We start from the raw sequence: 22,584 nt of genomic DNA on the forward strand, positions 1-22,584 counted from the left end.
AAATATTCCGTGAGGATCTAACAATGCCACTTTCCTGCAACGAGCCTATAAATTGATTTGAACAATTATACTTTTAAATTATTCTCAAAATTAAGCTCAATAAGTTAACATGCAGGAAGCATAGTGTATTATGTGTTTATTTTAACAATAAGCTAAGAAGATTCCACCCTGACACAGATAGTTTGTGCATTGTTGGCAAAAAAAAGTTAGCCTACCTCTGTTTTGGGCAATAATTGTTTCACAAATTCAACTGCAAACAACAAACATCCCAGAACAAATTTTATGAGCATTAGTCAAAGTGTGCTCTGCGCCTTATGCCTACTATCTGTCAGCTGTAAAAAGTCACATATTCTGTGAGAAAATCGGTCTTCCATAAAAGTTCTAACAGCTGCTATTGCAACAGTTTAAAGCTATCAAAAAAATAGACCTCTTTATAAAAATAACGTAGCAGCTTAATTGAATTTTTTTGCGCAGTTATAGAAACAGCTATAGCAGAGTGCAAAGCTAAGCTTGTCTTGCAGATCCTTGAAACTAATTCCCAACGACCATAGGTAATGTGTTTAATAACTCTAAGAAATCACGAGTTGAAAGATTCGGGGTTGGTAATTGTGTACTAAGACGAATCAATGTGCTAAGGAATTGTTTGGTGGCATGGCTGATGTTTGGGAAAGTAAATACTCTGGAAACTGATGAATACTAGATTTGTAAGTGGTGTGGGGGTTAGCTGAGGGGCAAAGGTCTTTGTTTTTCAGTGTGAGCAATTGCCAAAACTGATCCCATTTTATTATTATAATCTTATATTCGTACCCTACTCAAGCCGTTAATGATGTGGCACTGCCTTTTGTTTGTTTGCTTTCTATGTTTTTCAGGGGATCAGGGGGCCACCAGGGATGCCAGGAAAGCAAGGATTAAAGGGTGCAGAGGTGAGCATCCCAACCGCTTTGGCATAGCCAACAAAACCTTCATAAAGTATCTTTAAACAAGGCGTTTGCTCAGCTGCGTATGCTACCCTTGCACCAGTGAGGAGCATGGACAGCCTGTGCTTGTCATACTTTCTTAATAGTGAGTTCAATAATACATTTACATACTTGACATTACTCATTTAAATGGTAGGCTGCTGGTTTTTAAACCCTTCTACCACATGTATTTCAAAAGCAATAATTGCTACAATTATAAAAAAAATACATTTTTACAAATCGATCAGATTGCTGGGTGGCTAAGAGGTCAGAGTACTGATCTGGCACAGCTGAGGTCCTGGGTTCATATCCAGACAGCCGCCTGTAATTAAACGTGGTCCCCAAGTGTACCGAGTTGATTTTCTCAGATCAGTCATCAATGACCGCACAATAAAAATCCATCTAATTAATTTTAGTGATGCACTTAATTTGGCTAAATTCCAGATCTGAGAATTAAATGATCGGTTTGACTGCCATGCAATGAACCATACTCATCTTATATTAATATATCGCCTTTATACAAGGACCTTTACAAGGGTTACGAGTGGTACGATGAGGATAGATAAAAGTGATATGGTCAATAGAGATGGGGTGTGGGGAGGGAAGTTAGTGGGTATGGGAATTACGGGGTACCTAGGGATGGAGGGAAGGATGGGCCATGGAGAAGAGGTGAGTCTTGACGTAGGAGTGAAAACTAGACAGGGTGGGTTGCTCGCTTAACGTGAAGGGGAAGTTTATTCCATTACAAAGGGGGGAAGTAAGGAAACGGGATTGTGGACAAGGAGAAGGGGGGAATGGTTAGGAGTAGAAGAGATGGAGACCAGAGCGAGTGGGGGGATGGGGGGGGGGGACAAATGAGACGAGGGAAGCGAGGTAAGGTGGGACAAGGCCATGAAGAGATGTATATACTAGCGTAAGGAGCTTGAACAGACAGCAGAAGTAAATGGGGAGCCAGATGCATTTCTATAAGAGGGGCAGAGGTGCCGGAGCAGTGTGGTAGGTTGTAAATGAAACGTGCAGACGCATTTTGGATCTGTTGTAGTAGAATGGATGCACATCCATGTGTAGTTACACAAGGCAAAGGTAGACAGACAATATTTACAAAGTAATGGACAATGCCATCATGAGACCTCTTTTGCCAGTACCAAAATATAATAATAGGGTTTTCCCCTTTTTTCTGGCAACAAAACTGAAACTTTTTTACAAGGATTCATGTCTGCATTAACCACAATACCTGCAGTCAAAATGCAAACAAAAAACATACTATGATAATATATGCATTGTCCTTGAAACTGATTGGTCCACACCAAGGGACGGCTTTCTTTTGAGCCTCGACCCAATTGGTGCTCGACCAGATGACGCCATTTGGGTTGAGGCTCAAAAGAAAGCCGTCCCTTGGTGTGGACCAATCAGTTTCAAGGACAATGCATATATTATCATAGTATGTCTTTTGTTTGCATTTTGACTGCAGGTATTGTGGTTAATGCAGACATGAATCCTTGTAAAAAGGTTTCAGTTTTGTTGCCAGAAAAAAGTGGAAAAACCCTATTATTAATGGACATTGATTAATCAGCCAAGCAAGCAGTGCTATTATGCAAACCTTGCCACTGCATACCTAAAAAAATAATACCTATTTGTTAATTTACTCCAAAGTAGCAGCCAGAGTGAAATGAAAATATGAAGGGAATGTCAAAAGACTTACAAATTCTTCCATGAAATAAATATCATAGAGCCATTCATATAATATTGTACAGACAATGTCAAGGAATTAATTGAACAGTTTTTGTTCTCATCAAAATCTATAGGGCTGTTTATCCATGTAGGCACAGCATTCCTTGCAAAATGTATTTGGCATTGTGCTTATGCATCTGACTGTGTCTCTTTTATGATGGGGAAACTCACTAATATTTTATGTACCTAATGATCTCTTTCAGGGGCCAAAGGGAAGCAAAGGTTCACCCGGAGTTCAGGTGTGTACTGAATTAATGACACAACCTACATCACGTAATTGAATGAGTACAAGAGGCTCACAGCATTTGTTCTGGATCGTGATGCACCAATCTCCTTAAGCTAGCAATGTATGCATTTGGCACCACTTGAGCGTCTTCCATTCCATGCAAGCTGTATTCTGTTAATACCCAATTGGATTGAAGGCGTATCGGGCCTCTGATTAATTTGTATGTTGCAACCAACAAATTGCTCTCTCCATTAACTGGGTGCCAGGCATACTTGCCTATCAGTCAATTAATTCAGGAACAATGCATTTTTCAGTCAAGTACATGTGAACGATACAGGTGCCGCCCTGCAATTGCTTGCTCACATCACTGCTTGGCAAAAGAACCTCCACTTGTAGAAGCTCTGGAATTGCCCTCTCGAGGGTGTTTTGGCCTACTTTTTCATGCTGGCCAAACAGCTTGGAAAGAGGTGAACGTACTCACAGTTCAACGCACCATCGATTGTGGTGAAGAAATGTTTCATGCTAAGTGGATAGTGGCAGAGGTGGAACACCTCCCTGAACAAGGGGGAAGAAGTCTGTGCTATAGCTCGGGACATCAAAGGAATCTTTAACAAAGTGTGGCACAACGGCCTATATGCCCAACTCTGCTCCAAGGGGGTATCTGGACAACTTCTGACATGGCTGCAGAGCTACCTCTCCAACAGATCCATCAGAGTTGTATTGTCCGGCCAGGCCTCATAACCTTCTCCCATCAATGCCTCTGTACCACAAGGATCAATGTTCGGTCCACTTCTCTTCTCCATCTTCATTGATGGCCTGGTCGATGCCTGCGAGAACTAGCTGTACCTGTATGCTGACGACTCAACCCTCTATGCTCCAATAGGATCACCTGCAGAAAGCAATGCAGTGGCAGGTCGCCTGAACAGGGATCTTCATAAAATGAACATCGGGGCAGACAAATGGAAGATCACTTTTGAACCATCAATGTGCCAGACCAAGATATTATCTCGGAAGAGAATTCCATCCAAGCTGGACCCGTATTTTGGTGACTGTCAGCTAGCATCAACCAACAAGCTTTAGATCCTCGGTGATACCATTGACAGCAAGCTCACATGGTCAAAACATCTCCATCATAACAGGACAGAATCTGGGTGTACTGAGAAACATAGCCAACAAACTTGACACAGAGGGCCGAACCACAGTCTACAAAGCTCAAGTCCACAGCATCATGGAGTATGCCTCTTTGTGCTGTATGAAAGCCCCACCAACTTACCTCACTCAACCCTCCCGACAACAGCTACCGCCAGTACACAACTCACCATCCACATCTTGCATAATCGTCGGCAAGTTACTGCTATCACAAAATGCACACCAACCACTGCCCCACAGATCTTCAGGCCATGCTTCCACCCCCATACGAAAGACACCGTGCCACCCGATCGTCCACAACCCTGCCAAACCATGCCCTTGCCCCCCAGTTGTCAGAACATCGCTCCCTGGACAGAAGCTCCCTTCACTCTGCTGTCCAGATAGGGAATTGCCTCCCTGAACACATTGTCGGCGAAATCACAGATTCTGGTCTTCAGGCCTTCAAATTCCGAGTGCATGGACATCTCCTAACTTCACCACACACCTTGTAGAACTGAGTCTTTGGGCTGCAGTTAACCAATGATGATGTCGACTAGATGTACTGTCTGATATGGCTATTGTTCATAATTGCACCGACTAAAAAAAAGAACATGACACTATACTAGTGGTTGGCAACGAAAATAATAATAAAAGCCAATGTTTTCGAATTGGATAAAAAAAAACCCTCAATATTTCAAGAGCTGCAATGCATGTGAATACGAGACGGGGTGGTCCTTAATAGATAACGTCACAAAGCAGTCCTTAAAGAGCCCCACATGCGGCTCCAGAGCCGGAGGTTGCCATACCCTGCCATGTGCCATTATTGTAAAGCTAACTAGTGGCATTTGTATTTCAGGGCCCACACGGTTTGAAAGGTCTTCCCGGGCCCCCTGGACCTCCTGGAAGTGTCGTGGAGGTACCGCTAAGTTGTTTACCCTCTTCTGTATGACCTGTATCTGTGACTTCAATTTCCATGTGGGTGGCTGGATTGCCCAAATGCCTACATAGCACTTTAGGCCAAGGTGGAGTCTTATGTTTGCTAATTGTCAGGACATCAATCTGAAATCTTGTAATCTTGTACAATGTTTAGAGTGATTGTAACAAGCCGTCAACTTAATTTAAAAATACTCTTCAATATATTGTTTTATGTATATTTTATAAAATATTTTATTGGGCCATACCATGAATGTCTAATAATATTATAATATACTGTAGTTAATGCAGTTATTATCTAATGCCTGCCACTATTGTATGAAGCCTGGGTTTCCACATGACTTGGAAAAATGTCGTTTAACTTATTCCTTTATGCTGAGCAAGATCGTTGCCAAACCGACTCCTACTGTGCCATTGTGTGGCATTTTATAAAGGACTTTTGCAAACGTTTCTTGGTATAACCATGCCCAATATGGTTATAAACTGTTTAGTCATTCTCCCTTTATCTAGAGGTGGCATAGAGTTGTTGTGAGCAATCTACGGGTTTTTGCAGGTTTTTGGTATTGACATTACAGTTGATTTATAAATCACTATTTAATTACTCTTTGGTTCTTTCGATAAATTCACGTAGAAAGAAAATAAATTAAATCATAGAATACGACGTTTTTCACTATTTAATTATTATGTTATAACCCATTTCAAAATACCATCATGAACAGACAAACATACATACCCTGTGTTATATATTAACTCTCATTCGTTCTTTTTTTAAAGAATGCTTCTGCAACAGCCATGATTTATCTACTGCTGGATTAATGCCTATTCACATTAGTACCATCCCTGGTGATCTTGGTGAGCCATAATCCGTGTCACTCCTGCACGAGAGCTGATCTCATCACTCCATCTCCCCACATCAGTGGTTGTTCTTTCAGGCACGTTTCATCACTTGGCTGCTTTTCTTTCACCGGTCAGAGATATTAACTACATCGCCTGGTATGCAGGAGGTCGTGGGTTCGATCCCGACCCTGAGGCTATATATTGAGTTTGCATGTTCTTTCTCCACGTGGTCATGTGTATTTTTCTCCGGGTCCTCCGGTTTTTCCCTCGACAATTAGAAACATGCGTTTAGAGTTTACATTATGCGACCTCCTTTGCCAGTTGCAAGATATAGTAATAGGTTTTTACCCTTTTATCTGGCACCAAAACTGTCACCTTTATACAAGGGATCATGTTTGCAATAACCACAACACAAGCAGTCAAATGCAAACAAAAAGAGACAACTCTACTGGCAAAGGAGGTCTCATAATGTAAATGCTTACCCCGAGCTCTCAATACTCTGATAGTGCGCTGTTTTTGAGTTGTACGCCTTTTGGCGTCATCTGGTCCAACACCAGTGGAGACTAGGCTCTAAGAAAAGCCGTCTCGGGTGTGGACCAATCAATTTCAAGGACAGTGCCAATATCATTATCAGAGTTGTCTCTTTTGCAACAAGTTACTGTGACTGTATACAGTATATAATAATTCAGGTGTATTTTTGTACATATGTAAAAACATCCATTTGCATCAGAACAAAGATTGTTAAAAATGTATTTAATTAAATGTTTCTTTCAGATCCCAAGTTCGGTTGGGGCTAAACCAAGTACATCGATTAAGGTTAGTGTCTCGGCCTCGCTGTGCGCTGCGTTGCACCACTATCCAAGTAGTTAACCTCGCATTCAATAAACTTTCAGATCCAGGGTGAACATCCGACTCCGACGCATTTCATGAATAGAACGAGGTAAAACTGATGAATAAACAGCACAAAATTCAGCATTTATTAATACTTGCAATATCAATACAATGAATGAATACTGCAGCATCATAACATTGTCTTAGATAAAATGATTATCAAAAATAGGTCCTGGATGGACCAAGCACCTACATTAGCACTGAATAGCGATACAACAAGATAATAAGCTACTGTGTTAAATAAGGTCACATTATGTAATCACCATACTGCAGCTTAAATGTATAGTGCTGCTTATAACACTGAACTGTGGATGAGATACTTCTTCATCCTTGCTCTCAAGATCACATTAAAGTTACATGGGCACAAGTCTGGCTCGACTTATCCAACTACAAGTAACTTTTATATTATGCGACCTCCTTTGCCAGTAGCAAGATATAGTAATAGGTTTTTACCCTTTTATCTGGCACCAAAACTGACACCTTTATACAAGGGATCATGTTTGCAATAACCACAACACAAGCAGTCAAAATGCAAACAAAAAGACAACTCTGATAATCATATGCACTGTCCTTGAAAATGATTGGTCCACACCCGAGACAGCTTTTCTTAGAGCCTAGTCTCCACTGGTGTTGGACCAGATGACGCCCGCCCATTATTTTATTTACCACTTCCGTCCGCGCCTCTTTCCCGCACTGCGCACTTATCTCAGTCACAGTTTTGGTAAGCCCACAAGCTAACCCCTAGTAGCCAAAATGAGTTAGAAGCAAACGTCGCTGCAGAGCTTCTTTGAAAAGGGGGAAAGACCCAATGATGATCCCCCCCCCCCCCCGGTCCGTGAAAAAATTGTCTTCCACGAAACCGGTCCCTGGTGCCAAAAAGGTTGGGGACCGCTGACTTAGAGAATCTTAAATCATAACTTCCTGGTCACGTGACCAAACTCAACACCATATCAGGAAGTTCCTATGTAAACACACCCCCATATCTGCCGTGGGGCAGAACAGTTAGTAATAATTATATCCTTGTGTAAAGTTATAATTGTGTGTTTATATACAGTAGTTGTATCATAACATACCCATAATGATTACTAAAATGCAGCACGTCTTGACAAGCATGATTTTTGTAGTTTATTTTTTATTTACTGTCTATATATATACAGTAATATTTATATCACAATGTAAATTGCTGTCATGCTTTTCATATCATGTCTCGAGGACATCTTTAAATCATCCTCTGATAATTATTAAGGCTAGTTATAACAGTAAGAAAAATTTTTTGACCCTTTTCTTAATTGTAATAATAAAATAATCATATGCAGCCATTGTCAATTTATTATCAGATGGTGAAAGACTGAAGACAATTTACTATAAGTTAGTGAAAGACCCTGGACTGGTTTAAATGTCCCTGACCACTGATGTTAGCCATGGCTTGGAATGAAATTCAGGATGACAGGTTCATAGTGGCATGCATGTCACCTAAATTTCCTTCAGAAATTTCCATCGTAAAATGTAGATATCTTGGAACAATGGGCCGTCATGTGTTTATGAATAAATATGCATAAGGAACATTGTGCAGTGTTTCACCTCCAAAACATGCTTGCTGTAGGGATTTCCTGGGCCTCCTGGGCCTGTTGGGCCCAAGGGAGAGCGAGGACTGCCAGGTATCAGCGGGATCTCTGTAAGTATCAACCAAACTGGATGGATTGACACAAATACAGAAGTAATTATGGAGCGTTTACATTTGTAGGTGTGGCTCCTAAGGTCTCAAAATGACCCCAGAGAAATCGGCTGTCTCAAAAGTATATGGTCCTTTTATTAGTCTATATAGGACCTATGATAGTATATATGTCCTAAATAAGTATATATTGGCCAATTGGTCCAGTGTTAAACGATGGACGTGATGTAAATCTCTGGGTCCTGTGTACTTCGATAACCCCTATTTTAGCCATGCGTCCAATATAATTGAATTTCCCGGGCTAAGTCTATGGGTCTAATCTAAGATCAGTTTATGGATTCAATGTAGAGTCTTTGAGTCCTATATTGGTTTATAAGTCAATGGTCCAATATTAGTCTATGGAACCCCTCTAAGTTTATGTATCCAATGTAAGTATATGATGAAATTGTTAGTCTAAAGGACAACATAACATTCTGAGTGCAGTGTAAGTCATTGGGTACAATGTATCTTAATCGACCATACACAAACCTTTGGCTCCAACGTTAGTCTTAGTGTCCATTGTAATTCTTGGAAATGCATCAACTTAATACATTTTCATCTCTGAAATATTACTGTGATAACAATACATTATAACTGTGATAATACATTATTATCACATTGATGTGATAAGAACTTCCACACAAGCCTATTAATTACATATGGACAGCAGTAATCATTAAGCAGTCAGATAAATTATGCTATTTCCTGATAAAGCAATGGCTTGAATGGTTATAAAATACTGGTATAGAAAATAATATCAGGTGAGTCGCGAAAGCCTACGTGTTAAACAGGTGAGTACACTGTTTGAGCAGGATGCATATGCATTTAGCGTCACAGAAGTTACAAAACCAATTGACTGCAATAACAAGATGCTCTGGGTGGAGAGTTGGGCTGGGCAGTAGTAATTGTTCTGCAAGGGTCTACAGCACAAGCTCCAGCTTTTCAGTCAGCAGTGTGTGTTTGCTGGAGAATGTTATCGTTGCAGGAGCTTGGCAGCTCTGCGAGTGTGTGACCTCGTCAGTGCACCAATCAAGCAGCGCTAAGGCAGTGGGTTTGAGCCCCGTTTGAGACAATGCTTTATCCCACTCGCCTATGACAAAAAGCTGAACACAATCGTCATTAATACTTTGGCCTTCAAATTAAACATTTATATAAAAATGTATATACAATGTGTGTGTGTGATGAAGTAGGACCATTGCCCCGAAATATCACCTATTACAAATGTTTCTCTCTTAAGGCCACAGTGTTATTGATTAGTGTCTTGAGTTTTTTGTGCTTGTGCACCGCTGCCGATGCAGCGACGTGGCCAACTAATTTGTTTGAAGTTAAAATTAGTTAATTCTAGCTGAATCACAACATAACACACCGCACACCGTTTTATTGGAAAAGATGTACACTTAAAATGAGTAGGGCATTCCCATAAATTAGTGAAACTCAGCAAAAAGGTCAAAGTCACCTTAATAATACATATATGGTGTCAATTTGTAGGTTATTATCTATAGTTTAAAAAAATACGGATCATACAGTGTAGGTATGTATGTATGCTTAGCTTATTTCACACTGTATGTAGCCATAATACAGGTTTTTTTGGGTTAGATCGCGTAAATATGTCGTTAAACCCACTACCGCCTGTTTCGTTCCTTAAATACGAAACAGGAGGAGGATTTCTCCCCAAATCTGGCTGTCGCCTGATGAAGCTAGTTGTAATTCCCTGCAAAACGTCGTACTCAGAATTTAAATGTTGTGGCTTTGCCCTCCAATTACACCGGTGTGCTGTACTAGTAACGAATTGGCACGTTCTGTTTACGTGACAACCCTTACTAATTGGCTGTGTTTGGTGGTGGCGGGTTTAATGACACATTTATATATTTACGCAATCTAAACCAAAAAAACCTGTATTATGTATGATATTGGTCGCGAAAGCCTACGTGTTAAACTGTATGTAGCCAACCATGCTAATTGTAGGTGTGAGGGAAGGACAACAAACTGAACACAAACATCAATTGTAAAGAAATGAGTTTTCAATGTTGATTTAAAAGTGCATAAAATAAGTTAATGGTTTTGGACACACATTTAACTAAATGCACGACTGCTATCTCAGCATGGATGAAAAGTCAGCTTGTTTGGGGTACCTCCAACACCGTGCTAATTTATGAGCTTTTCTCCCTTCTAAAGAAACGTGGAGATATTATATATCTCTAACTTAGAGTCTTAATTGATTGATAAAATATGTCGAAGTAAAAAATCTACTTCATGATTACAGCAATGAGTATCCATATCTTAAAAGTAGCTGAAATGCACTTCTGAACTCACAAAATGCCCGGTACTGCTTATTAAAATGTACACATTGCAAGACCACACAATACATATTCCAAAAGAATAATATACACAGTGTGGTACTGGGCTGAATTTCCTCCACGCGGGGCCATGAAGTGGCCTCGTGTTGCGCTGTGCATTAATGCAATGTTGACCTTTCACCTCTGCGACTCTTGAATGTGACTCACGTCGAAGGCAATCGATCACACACGTGACCTCCGGTCTGCGTCGCGGCGCACCGGTGAACCCAGGAAGATGGAGGAATGAGCCTTTTGGCCTCACACACGCCACCTCCTGGCTGCACTTGTTAAAAAAATAGCTGCGTGTAATATTACACGTGAGAAGAAGCCACGGCGTTAACTGAGCCACGGTATTAACTGATATATTGATCGCGTTCATGGATATGCTAAATTACCCTTAATTTCTTTGGAATGTCTTATTGCCTTGCAGTGCTGTAGTCGAAACAAGGGGAACCCTTCCAAGCCCGGCACAAAACATCGGATTACGACACACACTAGAAGTGGCCATTGCTTTAAATTTTATTTTTGCGTATTAATATTGGGGTAATGCTCATATCTCAGCCATGAGCAATGGAACATAAATTCACCGCCCTATCTTCAACACTCACTAAAGAGCAGAGCATAGTTTCATGATGGCTAAATATGATTTAATAAATACAATTTAGAATTATTGCCATTGGACTGTGGCAACTTTCCATCTCGGTTAATCAAAGACTCCATAGTACTCTTGAATCCTACCCATAAATAACAGAATTGATTTTGGTAGTTATAAACGAACAGGAAAGGGCTTTGTACAACAATTTCGAATTTAGATATGTATTTTATTACCGTTGTGGGACAAAATTATGAGAAACAGAAAAAAGAAACACATGGATTAGGTGGCACATGCAAGTTGATGGCATTTACTTTAGAAAAATAAATGGGGACCCAGACTCTTGATATATACCACTCCATGGATAGGCATGGAGTAAATACCATGATCCTGATCGTTGCCCCCTACGTGAGTAGGGCAGGCAGTCCAACCTCCTCCTTCCCTTTCTCCTGTCCCGTGAACACCTGGCCTCGGGCTTGTCGTCCGCGGAACATCAGTACCCCCCCCTCCCCTTACACCTCGTGCCCTGTACCCGGCTCTTGTTCAATGAAAAAAAGAAAATAAAGTAAATGGGCTTGGGCAGGACACGCCACTAAATGGCCACTAAATGGCGTGTCCTGCCCAATTTAGAAAAAAATAGCGTTTTTTTCAAGAATTTTTTTCAAAAATGTTCTTGCTGTGGTTTTCACACCTGATGATGATTGTTTGTGTTGCAATCGAAACGTCGTGATAATTGTATTTTTATTATTTTATTATTTCCCTTCTACGTGACTTTACCAAAAGAACCAATAATATGAATCCCTGCAGTCACGAAAGCTTTAAATCGAAACATCAAATCAGCCCATGAGTAGTTGGTAGATGGACTGTTGCATCGTGGCACCATGAGAAAAATTGATGGCTTATGGAGTCCTTCATCCAGCAGTGGATTGATCAAGGCTGATACTGCTGCTGATGATTATGATGATTAGAATTTTCTCACCACGCTCCGACTGATTGTAACCAACCTTTGATCGCATGTGTGTGTGTGTGCGCATAGAGTGTACGTGTGTCATTTACTGTTTGCTTGGGCTGTGTGTGCAGGGAATACCTGGGACGAAGGGACTCAAGGGTCAGAAAGGAGACCCTGGGCTGGGCTCAGGCTCAAAGGGCGTGAGTGATTTACAAGCCACTTTGTAACCGTTTGCCGTTTCATCATGAAACATTGCACCATTGATTTATTCACATCGTTATGAACATATCTTTTGCTATGATTTGTATGCCAGTTTGCCGACGAACATAACACCAAATTCAACAAATAGAGTGGCATTTGAAAGCTTGTGATATGCATTTCATGAGAACAAGGCAAAAATTGTGAGATTTTATATTTTATTTTTCATACGAGAATGTGGCCTAGCATTTACGATGCTTATCCACTCTAGCATTTACAATACTGGTGCATGCCGAGGCCCATTTGAAATCACACAATGGATAGGTGCCAATTACTCAATTGGGATTACACATAGGAACATCGTGAAATCGAGTCTTGAGACTCAGAAGGGCTTTCCTAGATGAACAAGCATAAATAATAATGCAATGTTGGAGGTTGGGGGTGCGGGCACAGGGAGATTTTCCGGGGCGAGCAGCGGAGGGGTGGAGATGAAACTCCGTGAGCCCTCAAACTAAACTATTTTTGTTATTTTACCAGGTAAGACCAACTGAGCTATATTGCCCCTTTTTCAGATGCGACCTGGCCACAAATGACAGCTCAACGAAGTGGCATTATCATGTGGAAATTCAGAGCAACCAGATACTCTAAACATGTAATGTTGATTCTAAATGTGGCGGGAAAAACCAGAGGATCCAGAGAAAAACCCACATGACAACAGGGAAAGAGACATGGAAACCCCAAATATACAGCAGGCGTCGGGGTCAGAATCGAACCCACGACCTCCTACATACCAGGCGAGGAAATTAGCATATCAATATTGCTAGATGTAAATTAGAATAATTTATTTTAAGGTTTGAACTATAGATTGATACCCACCTACATTTAGATTCCATCTGAATGGGCTTCTCACTTGCATATACTGTATATGGTTGATTAGGGTGGAGAAGTATAGTCAAACAACCTCCATGATTGGTGTCGAGTGGAGAGACCATCACCATTGAATTGGCAAGGGTATGTAAATCATTATGATTTACTTTAAGGTTTGGACTATAGATTGACACCCACCTATATCATCATCATCATCAACCATGATCTCTCCACTGCTGGATGAAAGCCTCCCCAATTTTCAACGCAGGTTGAAGATACCTAGCATATCTATTGGTCAATCTTCGATGCAGTATATCAAAACACACTGGCACAATAATAACACCTCGTGTCTTTCACTTATGCATTTCTCCCCATTCGGGTGGCATCATCCGCTCGATCTCCGCTCATTCACGTGCAGAAGCCGACCTGTGAGTGAGTGCAGGCCCGGTCATGTGTGCCTATTAGTGTGGTTGTGCGGCCCCCATTGTGTGTCCAGGGTCTGCCAGGACCTCCTGGCCGCACTGGACCAATAGGTCCTCCTGGACCTCCTGGACCTCCAGGTGTCCCCGTGTTATTCAGCTCGGTAAGAGGCTCCTACTTGATTCACACCTGACCACATTGTGCGATCACTTGTATGGCAATACCTGAATAGGTCATTCATTCAAGACAACTACAGCGATACCTTGACTTTCGTCCACTTGACTTTGTAATCACATTTCAAATTTAGTCCACGTGCTTTCCTCTTTCGTCCGATTTCAACCCAAAACCTTCCACGACGTTCACGCCACTCGCCATCTTTTTCGTTCAGTCTTTGAATAGAAGTCGTTCAGTGAGCATCTCTTATATTTGTGTTTATTCATATATTATTAATACTGTACTTATTTCTGTGATTATACTGTAAACAATTCATAGTTATTTTGTGTATAATACTACAGTATTTACTTACGCAAGACTAAATATTTTTCAAGGTGTCATTTAGTTTATCTATTTAGTTTTGTTTATTTATTCTTACGTTTCCTTTATTTCTGTTTATTTAAGTTTCGCACGCATGTGTTATATAGATACTGTAGTTATTTGCATGTACGTTTAATATTTACTGTAGTTATTTGCATGCACGTTTTTCGCCGGCCAAAATTAATTTGCAAGCTAAATAAAGGCTCTGCTTTGACATTCGTCCATGCTCTGGTCCCTAACCAGACGAAAGTCCAAGGTATTCCTGTATTGCCTTTTGTGAATACGTAAAGAACTATTTACCATGATGACAGATGATTTTCGCACTATAATTTAATTGTTATCACCAGCGGGTTTGAATTCATAAGCCAGGATTTGAGTAATTTTCATCGATAACGCCTGCACTAAAAAAAAGCTCATTCACCAAGCTATCACTACACAAAAGTGTACAATGCATACTCTATTACATCTCATTAGTGTGGCAGGTATTGTGCTGTGAAATCTACATTCCTACCTGTGTTTATTCTTGCTAAGTTGTTCATATGTTTGCTTTATACTCTATTGTTCCAAAAGATGGAGCAGGAAACCTCAAAGGACTCTGACATGGGTAAGTTTTACTTAATTTAATGACTGCACGTTACATCTCAGTCATCTTCCTGTTATTGGCTGCAAGAGCCCTCTATACACCGCATGCAACATTTATTGGAATTAAGCACAAGTACACGTGCGCATAGCTTTGTACTGATAAGTACAATTTCTTTGTGTTTTTAGAATTGACAAGAAACACACGCAGCTGTCCATGTGATAAAGTAAGTCATTTATCATGAACCGCAGCGGCAGTCATTGTGTATCCGCTGCTGAATGTGTATTTTTAGACTGCGCTTGAGCAGCCTTGTTTTGAGTGGTGTAGAAAGTGCAGGCTGATAATACTTTACCACCATCATCTTGAATGTTGCCTTAACATTTTCAGGTAAAAATGAGGCCAATGTTTCAGGCATCTGTCCTACAGAGCAGAGTATTGTATTGTAAAGTGTTTTTTTCATAAACTATCTTAAAACATTTGCGACTTTGCAAAGTTGCTTTGCATTTGATTTTCTGAAATGTATCCATTGATTTCTAAAATAAGAATTTTACAGTGATGTTTCCGCTAAACTGCCATTGTAGGGGTGCAATCACATGCCCAATGCTTTTGTGGCTGCGCAATCTCACTACCGTTCACTCCAACAACTACAAGGCAATGCAACTGCCCCTTACCAGCTCATTATTGTGCCCAGAAATGTCTGAGAGTAAGAGGTAGCTTCAGGGGAAAGTCTATTGTAAATAGTAGATCTAACCTCTATGTAAATATTAAACACTAGCCTTTTGCCCGTCCAAGGACGGGTGTATTGCAGTAAATCGGAAACTTCTAAGCGAAGAGCAGACCGCAACGTGATATTCATTGCATGAATGCGTGTGCAGTTTGGCGGTGACACAGACCTATTTCATTTTAAGGTTATGATCCCTTGTTCATCATGACGTCATTTTTACTTTGATGTCTCAACAGCGTTACGGAGATCACGTGACGTGAGGCTTCTGCCTTTGTAGTGAGGGTTGTGAATTGACGCCGAGGGAGGGGGGAGGAGGCGCCTCGGCCCCCCATGTGGAGTGACGTCAGCCGCTAATTATTATTAATGGCGGGGGCGTGTCCATTTGGAGGACGTCACCTGCTCATGATTATTAATGAGGGGGGGGGGGTCCATGTGGAGGACGTAACCTGTTCATGATTATTAATGAGGTCGACGTGGAGTGACGTCACGAGCGATGCACACAGACATTCTTGGCTCATTTTTGGAGGATGTCACCTGCTCATGAATATTAATGAGGGGGCTGGTTGATGTGGAGTGACGTCACGAGCGTTAAGGACAGACCATTCCTGGGTGATTATAGTCGGTATTGTACGTAAAATATTGATTTTTTTTAGAGGGGAGATAGTCGGGTTGCTCAGGGGTCAGAACGTTAGGCTGAGATTCTGCACACAAAAAAATCCCATCATATAGAATTTGGTCTTGTCCTCAATTTGGCTGAATTCCAGCTCTGAGAATTGAAATATCACTTGACTGTCACGGCAACAAACATTCATATCACATGGCAAAGTGGGTACGAAAGTGCTGCCACTATTGTGCGGACCAGAGGTCAATTAAGGGATCTCAGAGGTAGTTTTATAATATCCATTCTTGTGGGTCATTGTCTAACCTGACATGATACCTACCGATAGCACAATCGGGATAAAAATGGGTGAATTTTTTTCCCAAAAATATAACATTTTCAAATCAAATGTCTGATTGCACAAAACCACTCCAGTGAAAATATCCCATTACTTTACAACTACAGTAATCTAGATTGTAATCTAAGGGTTGATATCACTTAAGATGATTTATACAAATTACCACAGGAGGGGAGGCAGCTGCCCTGCCTGCTCGCTCTCGCCTACGCTGACCTTCGGCTGCTCATTCCGTGCCCGTTGTACGCAGGGAGAGAAGGGAGAGCCCGGCAGGATGGGCTTGAAAGGGGAGCCAGGAGAGGGACACGGCTCCTATGTCGCAGGCCCCAGGGGTGAGCCGGGAATGCCAGGCCTTCAGGGAGCTACAGGCCGTATGGGGCCCGTGGTGAGCAAACTTTTCACACATGACACATATTGTTATCGCTCATATTTTACTATCTCTCTTTTAAAAAAAAGTGATTTACGTCCATTTTAATGGGATAGTCCCACAGTGTGATGGGTATGACGCTGGACTTGCAATTCAGAGATCGCCGGTTCAATCTCCCCGGCGCAGCATTTGAACGAATTGTGCAAGTTTCTCAAATCATCTCGGCCTCTGTCAACCCAGTAGTAGAAATGGGAACACCACAGTTAGTCATCCCGCCGGTAACTTGTGTTCGTATAAAGTGTGGCGAATAAAACCTATTCCAAGATATCTGGCAAGTGTGGAAAAGTGGGCCACAACTCCCTCCAGAGGGGACCCTCTAACGCTCTCTCTCGTGGACACCACTTTTGGTCAGGAGTGGTGATAAACAAGTCATTGCAGGTCTGCACCTTTACCGAGAGCATAAAAAACAGAATGCACAATAAACAAATGAATCCAAGAACCCGAGTTGAGGCCCTTGCAATAAATCATCCAAATGTGGAAACTGTGAAAATAAATTAAAGAAGAACTTAAAAGGGAAGGGGAAGAGGGATATACAAAACCAAACAATCTGCATCTATCAGTCTACCGACATCAATGCAGTTTTATATCTCAACAGATGGAAACCAAATCTAGTTTATAATTATGGTTATAATCAATGGTTATCATTCTGAAGCTGATCAGCATCATTATAGACATTGTGAAAAACAGACCCTCTCAAATCAAGCTCATGACAGCACTACTCAATTCTCCCAATTACAAAGTATATACATTTGTGTTAAATATTTGATTACCTCTTAACCTTTTAAGAGGTGGTCTGGTAGCTCAGGGGTCAAAGCACTGAGCCCATATCCCTGAAATCATGGGTCTGAATCTGGGCAGCCACTCATAATAAATCAGCTTCTCAAGTGCATTGGATTGATGGTTTCAGCCCAGTCACCAATAGCTACATTAAAATCATACGAAATATTTTGGGTTTTTTTCATTTCATTTGGGAAATAATTCAGCTGAGAATCGAAATAAATGTTTGTTTGATTACTATTTATTCAATATTAATATCGACGGGGTGATACAAACAGGTGATGTAGGTTACAAACATCTTCTCAAGCAAAACTTGATTTTATTCCTACTTCAGCTATTGTGTTTCTAAGATTTAAAAATTGCAATGAACACATTTTGCAGGACATATAAAAGGTGTGGATGAAAAAAGTTTATTCAAGTTTAAACACACTTGTAACATCATCTTCTAGGGATGTTGTCTGACACAAGGTGGTGAGCTGTAAGCTGCAAATGTTCCAAATGAAAGTATTTGGAGTTCGAAATGGAAATGTATAATTGTATTTCTTCATGATAATTTCTTTATCATTGCCTGTTAATATTTATCGTCGTCATCGGCAAAAATAAACTCTTCCCCTATTCAGTATTTTTTGTATCCTCTGCATATGATTAATTATTTGACTTTAATTGTGGATGTAATTATTTATTAAGTATGTGTCAATTTCCTTTCCTTGCATACATAAAACGTATCGTCTCTCTTAAAGTTAATTTCATCTCAAACTTTACAACTAAGTGTCCTGAGATTGTGGTGCATTTAAGCCCTTTACATTACAATTGGAATGTAGTTAGTCGATACTGTATCTGCAATGTCCTTTTGTCTTCTTTCCCGTGCAGGAGCTGTTAATAATATATTATTTGTTTAGCCCTAATTATGAAATCAGAATATAACATTTTAAATTCAATTTTACAGAGAGGAAATAAAATTTAAAGAGAGCTATTATTTTCATATTGCAAGGCAATTTGATAATGTTTCAGACATCTTAATGAATATTGAACTGTCTTAGATGTCGATGTCGCTGGCAGTGGTGTGAGCTTGCAGGCCCAAACCTGTTCAACATCAATGTGCAGCATTCTTTATATCCCTGCCTCTGACCTTTCTCATCCCCATTACAGTTTACAACCGTGACCTTTGTGAAAATTGTTATGCAACTATGGCATCCCATAGGGCCCCAAGGGAGATTCAGTGATGGGCCCCCCAGGGATACCAGGGACCCCAGGAGCTAATGGGCAGCCAGGCTATGGCCTGGAGGGTCCCACTGGGCAGCCTGGGCTCCCTGGTGCCCAAGGGCCTCCGGGAAATCCTGGAGTAGGTGTGCCTGGTAAGTCAAATCCAACCAAATCTATGGATTAGTTTGCATTGTTCAATGAAGCTGTTGCTTTGCCACTGTGCCACTGAGAATTTGTTCTGAGACTTAAGGGGCATGCACTGAATGCGGAAGAATGACAGTTGCTGCCTGTGTGCTTTGCTTCACGGACAGGAAAACCTGGACCACGAGGCCACGTCGGGGAGCACGGAATGCCAGGGCCCCCTGGCTTCCCTGGTTCTGCTGGCGAACCAGGGCCACCTGGCCCTCCTGGGCCACATGGACCTCAAGGCCCTCAGGGGCCTGATGGCTCTACCTTGTCCTGCGATCAAAGTTCACTTGGGAATGGGGTAGGCCAGGCCTAGGCTCCCTACTCTCAGCAATTATTTATAACAACCGGCAGTTGCCTTCTTCCAATATTGGCAAATGCCTGTCTTCTCCTGATTTGAGAAGAAATGCTGCGCTTTCTTTTGGGAACTTTTTTGTCAGTGGAAATAATTAAATACACGCAAAAATAAATGAGTCATTGTAAGAATTTAGCATTAATATGTAATTTAGCAGCATTGAATAATACTCAAGGCAATTTATTTTACGAAAATTCACTGCTGGATGAAGGCATCCTGACGGCATGTTGTGGTCATGGGGAGTTATTTCCCCATGGCTGGAAATTTAACTGTGATGACCAGTTTTATAGTGCAATGCACTAACCACTCTGCCATCACTGAACCCCATATAGCTTTCACAACACACAAAGGTGTGCATTGCATGTACAAAAGCTCTTAACATTATCCAAATCATGAGCTCAAAGAACTTAACGTGTGGCCATTGCGTCAATTAGACCACCAACTCAACGATTCTAGAACAACGTGGCCATTGTGTCAATTAGACCACAAACTCAACGATTCTAGAACAACGTGGCCATTGTGTCAATTAGACCACCAACTCAACGATTCTAGAACAACGTGGCCATTGCATCAATTAGACCATCAACTCAACGATTCTAGAACAACGTGGCCATTGTGTCAATTAGACCACCAACTCAACGATTCTAGAACAACGTGGCCATTGTGTCAATTAGACCACCAACTCAACGATTCTAGAACAACGTGGCCACTGCATCAATTAGACCACCAACTCAACGATTCTAGACAAACGTGGCCATTGCGTCAATTAGACCACAAACTCAACGATTCTAGAACAACGTGGCCATTGTGTAAATTAGACCACCAACTCAACGATTCTAGAACAACGTGGCCATTGCATCAATTAGACCACCAACTCAACGATTCTAGACAAACGCGACCAACGAACACTTAAACCTCACAATTTAACGTCAAATATTGTTGTACGTCAATTCAAAATTGAAGCGTTTGACCCACTCATATAAGAATGGAGTGGTGGTCACCTCTGTTTGTTGCCCTGAGCCAAATTGCTATGGCCGGGCTATTTTCTCCAAAAGAAAACCACTCTTGGCTTCCTATATATCATTGAATCAATATCAAAGGAATGAAGGACTAAGTTCACCTCTGGGATTTCAAAATACAACCTCCCAATTGGCAGCCAAGCACTGGCCTCTGACTAAGCAATTCCTAATGAAAACCAAATTAAAGTATCGTGATCTTTCTTGTGCAGCGGGCGGCATAGAAACTCCAACATTATCCTTCTTTTCGTGACATGGGTGCGCATGTTCACACGGAGCGGTCACGTGTGTACCGCAGGTGCTTGTGTTCGGGAACCACCATGAGCTGGTCTCGCACAGGGCTCGAGACGGCTCCCTGGCTTATGTGACCCAGTCTGGAAATCTCTACTTCTGTGTGCCTGGAGGATGGAGAAAGCTGGCAGTAAGTTTATTTTTGTGCTGTGCCAATCAATAGTCATTATTGGTTAGAAACATAATTGACAGCCTGTTGTCAATCTTTGAGTGTATGAAGGCCTCCCCAGGCTATGTCATTCACGGGGGTTGTTTGACCATACTTCACCATGCTAGTCAGTGCAGATTGGTGAAGGGGGCACGGGAGGGGGGGGGGAGTTCCAGAGCAAGCTTAAATATCACTCGCCACGAATGGAAACGGGTCCATTGTGCAGTGCGCTAACCACGCACCACACTGTTAGATAATATGGATAATTTAAATTCAAATTCCACTGACAAATTTGTGGATGTTTATACAGACTTGGTGTTGTTTTGTTGTCGAGTGTAATTTTACCATTCAATATAGATAAAGCAGTTCTTTATTTTCAGTAGGCCATGTGCTAATCAAAGCAATTGCATTTAGCTGGTAATAATTAACTGTAATGTTCAGTAGATTAATATAAAGCCGTTATTTTATTAATGAGGTAATGCAATGAACATATTTGTTTTTAATCCCAAGAACCAAGGAATATGCTGTACCAAGTGGCAATAGCCAATTTTTTTTTATTATACATCAATAATAGCCGAACTGCATATTTTGAGATGTATTATAATTTCTCGATGGGAAAAGGAATTACAGAAATATCCACTATTGTGAGTTACAACCATTCTTTTCAATGCTCTTTACCTTCTGAAAATCACTTATAGATAAAAAAAAACAATTGCATTTGTATGTCTGGTGAAAAAGAACGTTGTCGAAATTTATAATTTGGTCCTTGTGTTTCTCGACTGTCACCAGATAAGTTTTTGGTATTAAAAGTAAAACATGTATATGTGATTTAACAATGTGTTTCCCTTTCCCCCAGATTGGTGAATTTGAGCCAAACACACTCAACGAGAAATTGGTAAGTGTGTTTGTTTTATATTCTTGGCTCTTTCGATTAAAAGTCACGTAGATAGGTTCAAAGAAAATAATCCAAAATAACAGAAAACTACGTTTCGATCGCAATGCAAGCGGTCTTCAGAAGACAACCACTCGCGTTGCGATCGAAACATCGTAGTTTTCTGTTATTTTTAATTATCTTCTTTGAACGTATCTACGTGACCTTACCGGAAGACCTAAGAATATGAATTCCTGCAGTCACGAAAGCTTTAAGTCATGTGTTTGTTTTACTTTAGCACTAAAACTTGAAGGAAATCACTTGAGTTTCAATGATGATAGTGATTATTGACATTTGTAACTGTTAGGTCTCTCGGTATTTAACACCACCCCATACTCCCCCACACAGCCACCGTGAGTCCATGATGAATTATCGTGATTTTAGCTAAATGATCAATTGTGTCCTGTCCCTGTTTGTTTTACCTGTCGTGTATATGCGGCACGTCCTAACCTACTATTTCATTTGCTCTGTCTCAGTTGTATCGACTTTCTCATTTGTATTGTTCATCTCATTCGTACTGTTGACTTAGTTCCGCCTATCACGCTTCTACTCCCGTGTTCGCGTTGCCTTGTTTGCCCATTTCTTCCGTCTCATTTGTGCAGTTTCATCGGTAGTGTCTTGTTTGTACTGCGGATTTCATATACATTGTCTGTTTTTATATTGCCTTGCTTGTACTATTCGTGT

General features: G+C 41.0%; 1 protein-coding gene across 4 annotated transcripts in view; it reads left to right on the forward strand.

The window, feature by feature from the left end:
• Nucleotides 1–22,584, forward strand: part of LOC116943842 (uncharacterized) — a 55,975-nt gene that overhangs the window by 26,374 nt on the left and 7,017 nt on the right. For all 4 annotated transcript variants that reach the window (XM_076068168.1, XM_076068167.1, XM_076068169.1 and 1 more), the window contains 14 exons: nucleotides 870–923; nucleotides 2,891–2,926; nucleotides 4,898–4,957; nucleotides 6,586–6,627; nucleotides 8,306–8,377; nucleotides 12,422–12,490; nucleotides 13,852–13,938; nucleotides 14,880–14,913; nucleotides 15,078–15,115; nucleotides 16,817–16,951; nucleotides 18,972–19,125; nucleotides 19,285–19,460; nucleotides 20,829–20,951; nucleotides 21,826–21,864. In XM_076068168.1, the coding sequence (XP_075924283.1) occupies nucleotides 870–923; nucleotides 2,891–2,926; nucleotides 4,898–4,957; nucleotides 6,586–6,627; nucleotides 8,306–8,377; nucleotides 12,422–12,490; nucleotides 13,852–13,938; nucleotides 14,880–14,913; nucleotides 15,078–15,115; nucleotides 16,817–16,951; nucleotides 18,972–19,125; nucleotides 19,285–19,460; nucleotides 20,829–20,951; nucleotides 21,826–21,864 (1,119 nt within the window). The remainder of the gene's footprint in view (nucleotides 1–869; nucleotides 924–2,890; nucleotides 2,927–4,897; nucleotides 4,958–6,585; nucleotides 6,628–8,305; nucleotides 8,378–12,421; nucleotides 12,491–13,851; nucleotides 13,939–14,879; nucleotides 14,914–15,077; nucleotides 15,116–16,816; nucleotides 16,952–18,971; nucleotides 19,126–19,284; nucleotides 19,461–20,828; nucleotides 20,952–21,825; nucleotides 21,865–22,584) is intronic.

Source organism: Petromyzon marinus, chromosome 19, assembly GCF_048934315.1.
Source record: "Petromyzon marinus isolate PM22_M1 ecotype Great Lakes invasive population chromosome 19, UKy_Petmar_22M1.pri1.0, whole genome shotgun sequence".
NCBI classification, from domain to species: domain Eukaryota; kingdom Metazoa; phylum Chordata; class Hyperoartia; order Petromyzontiformes; family Petromyzontidae; genus Petromyzon; species Petromyzon marinus.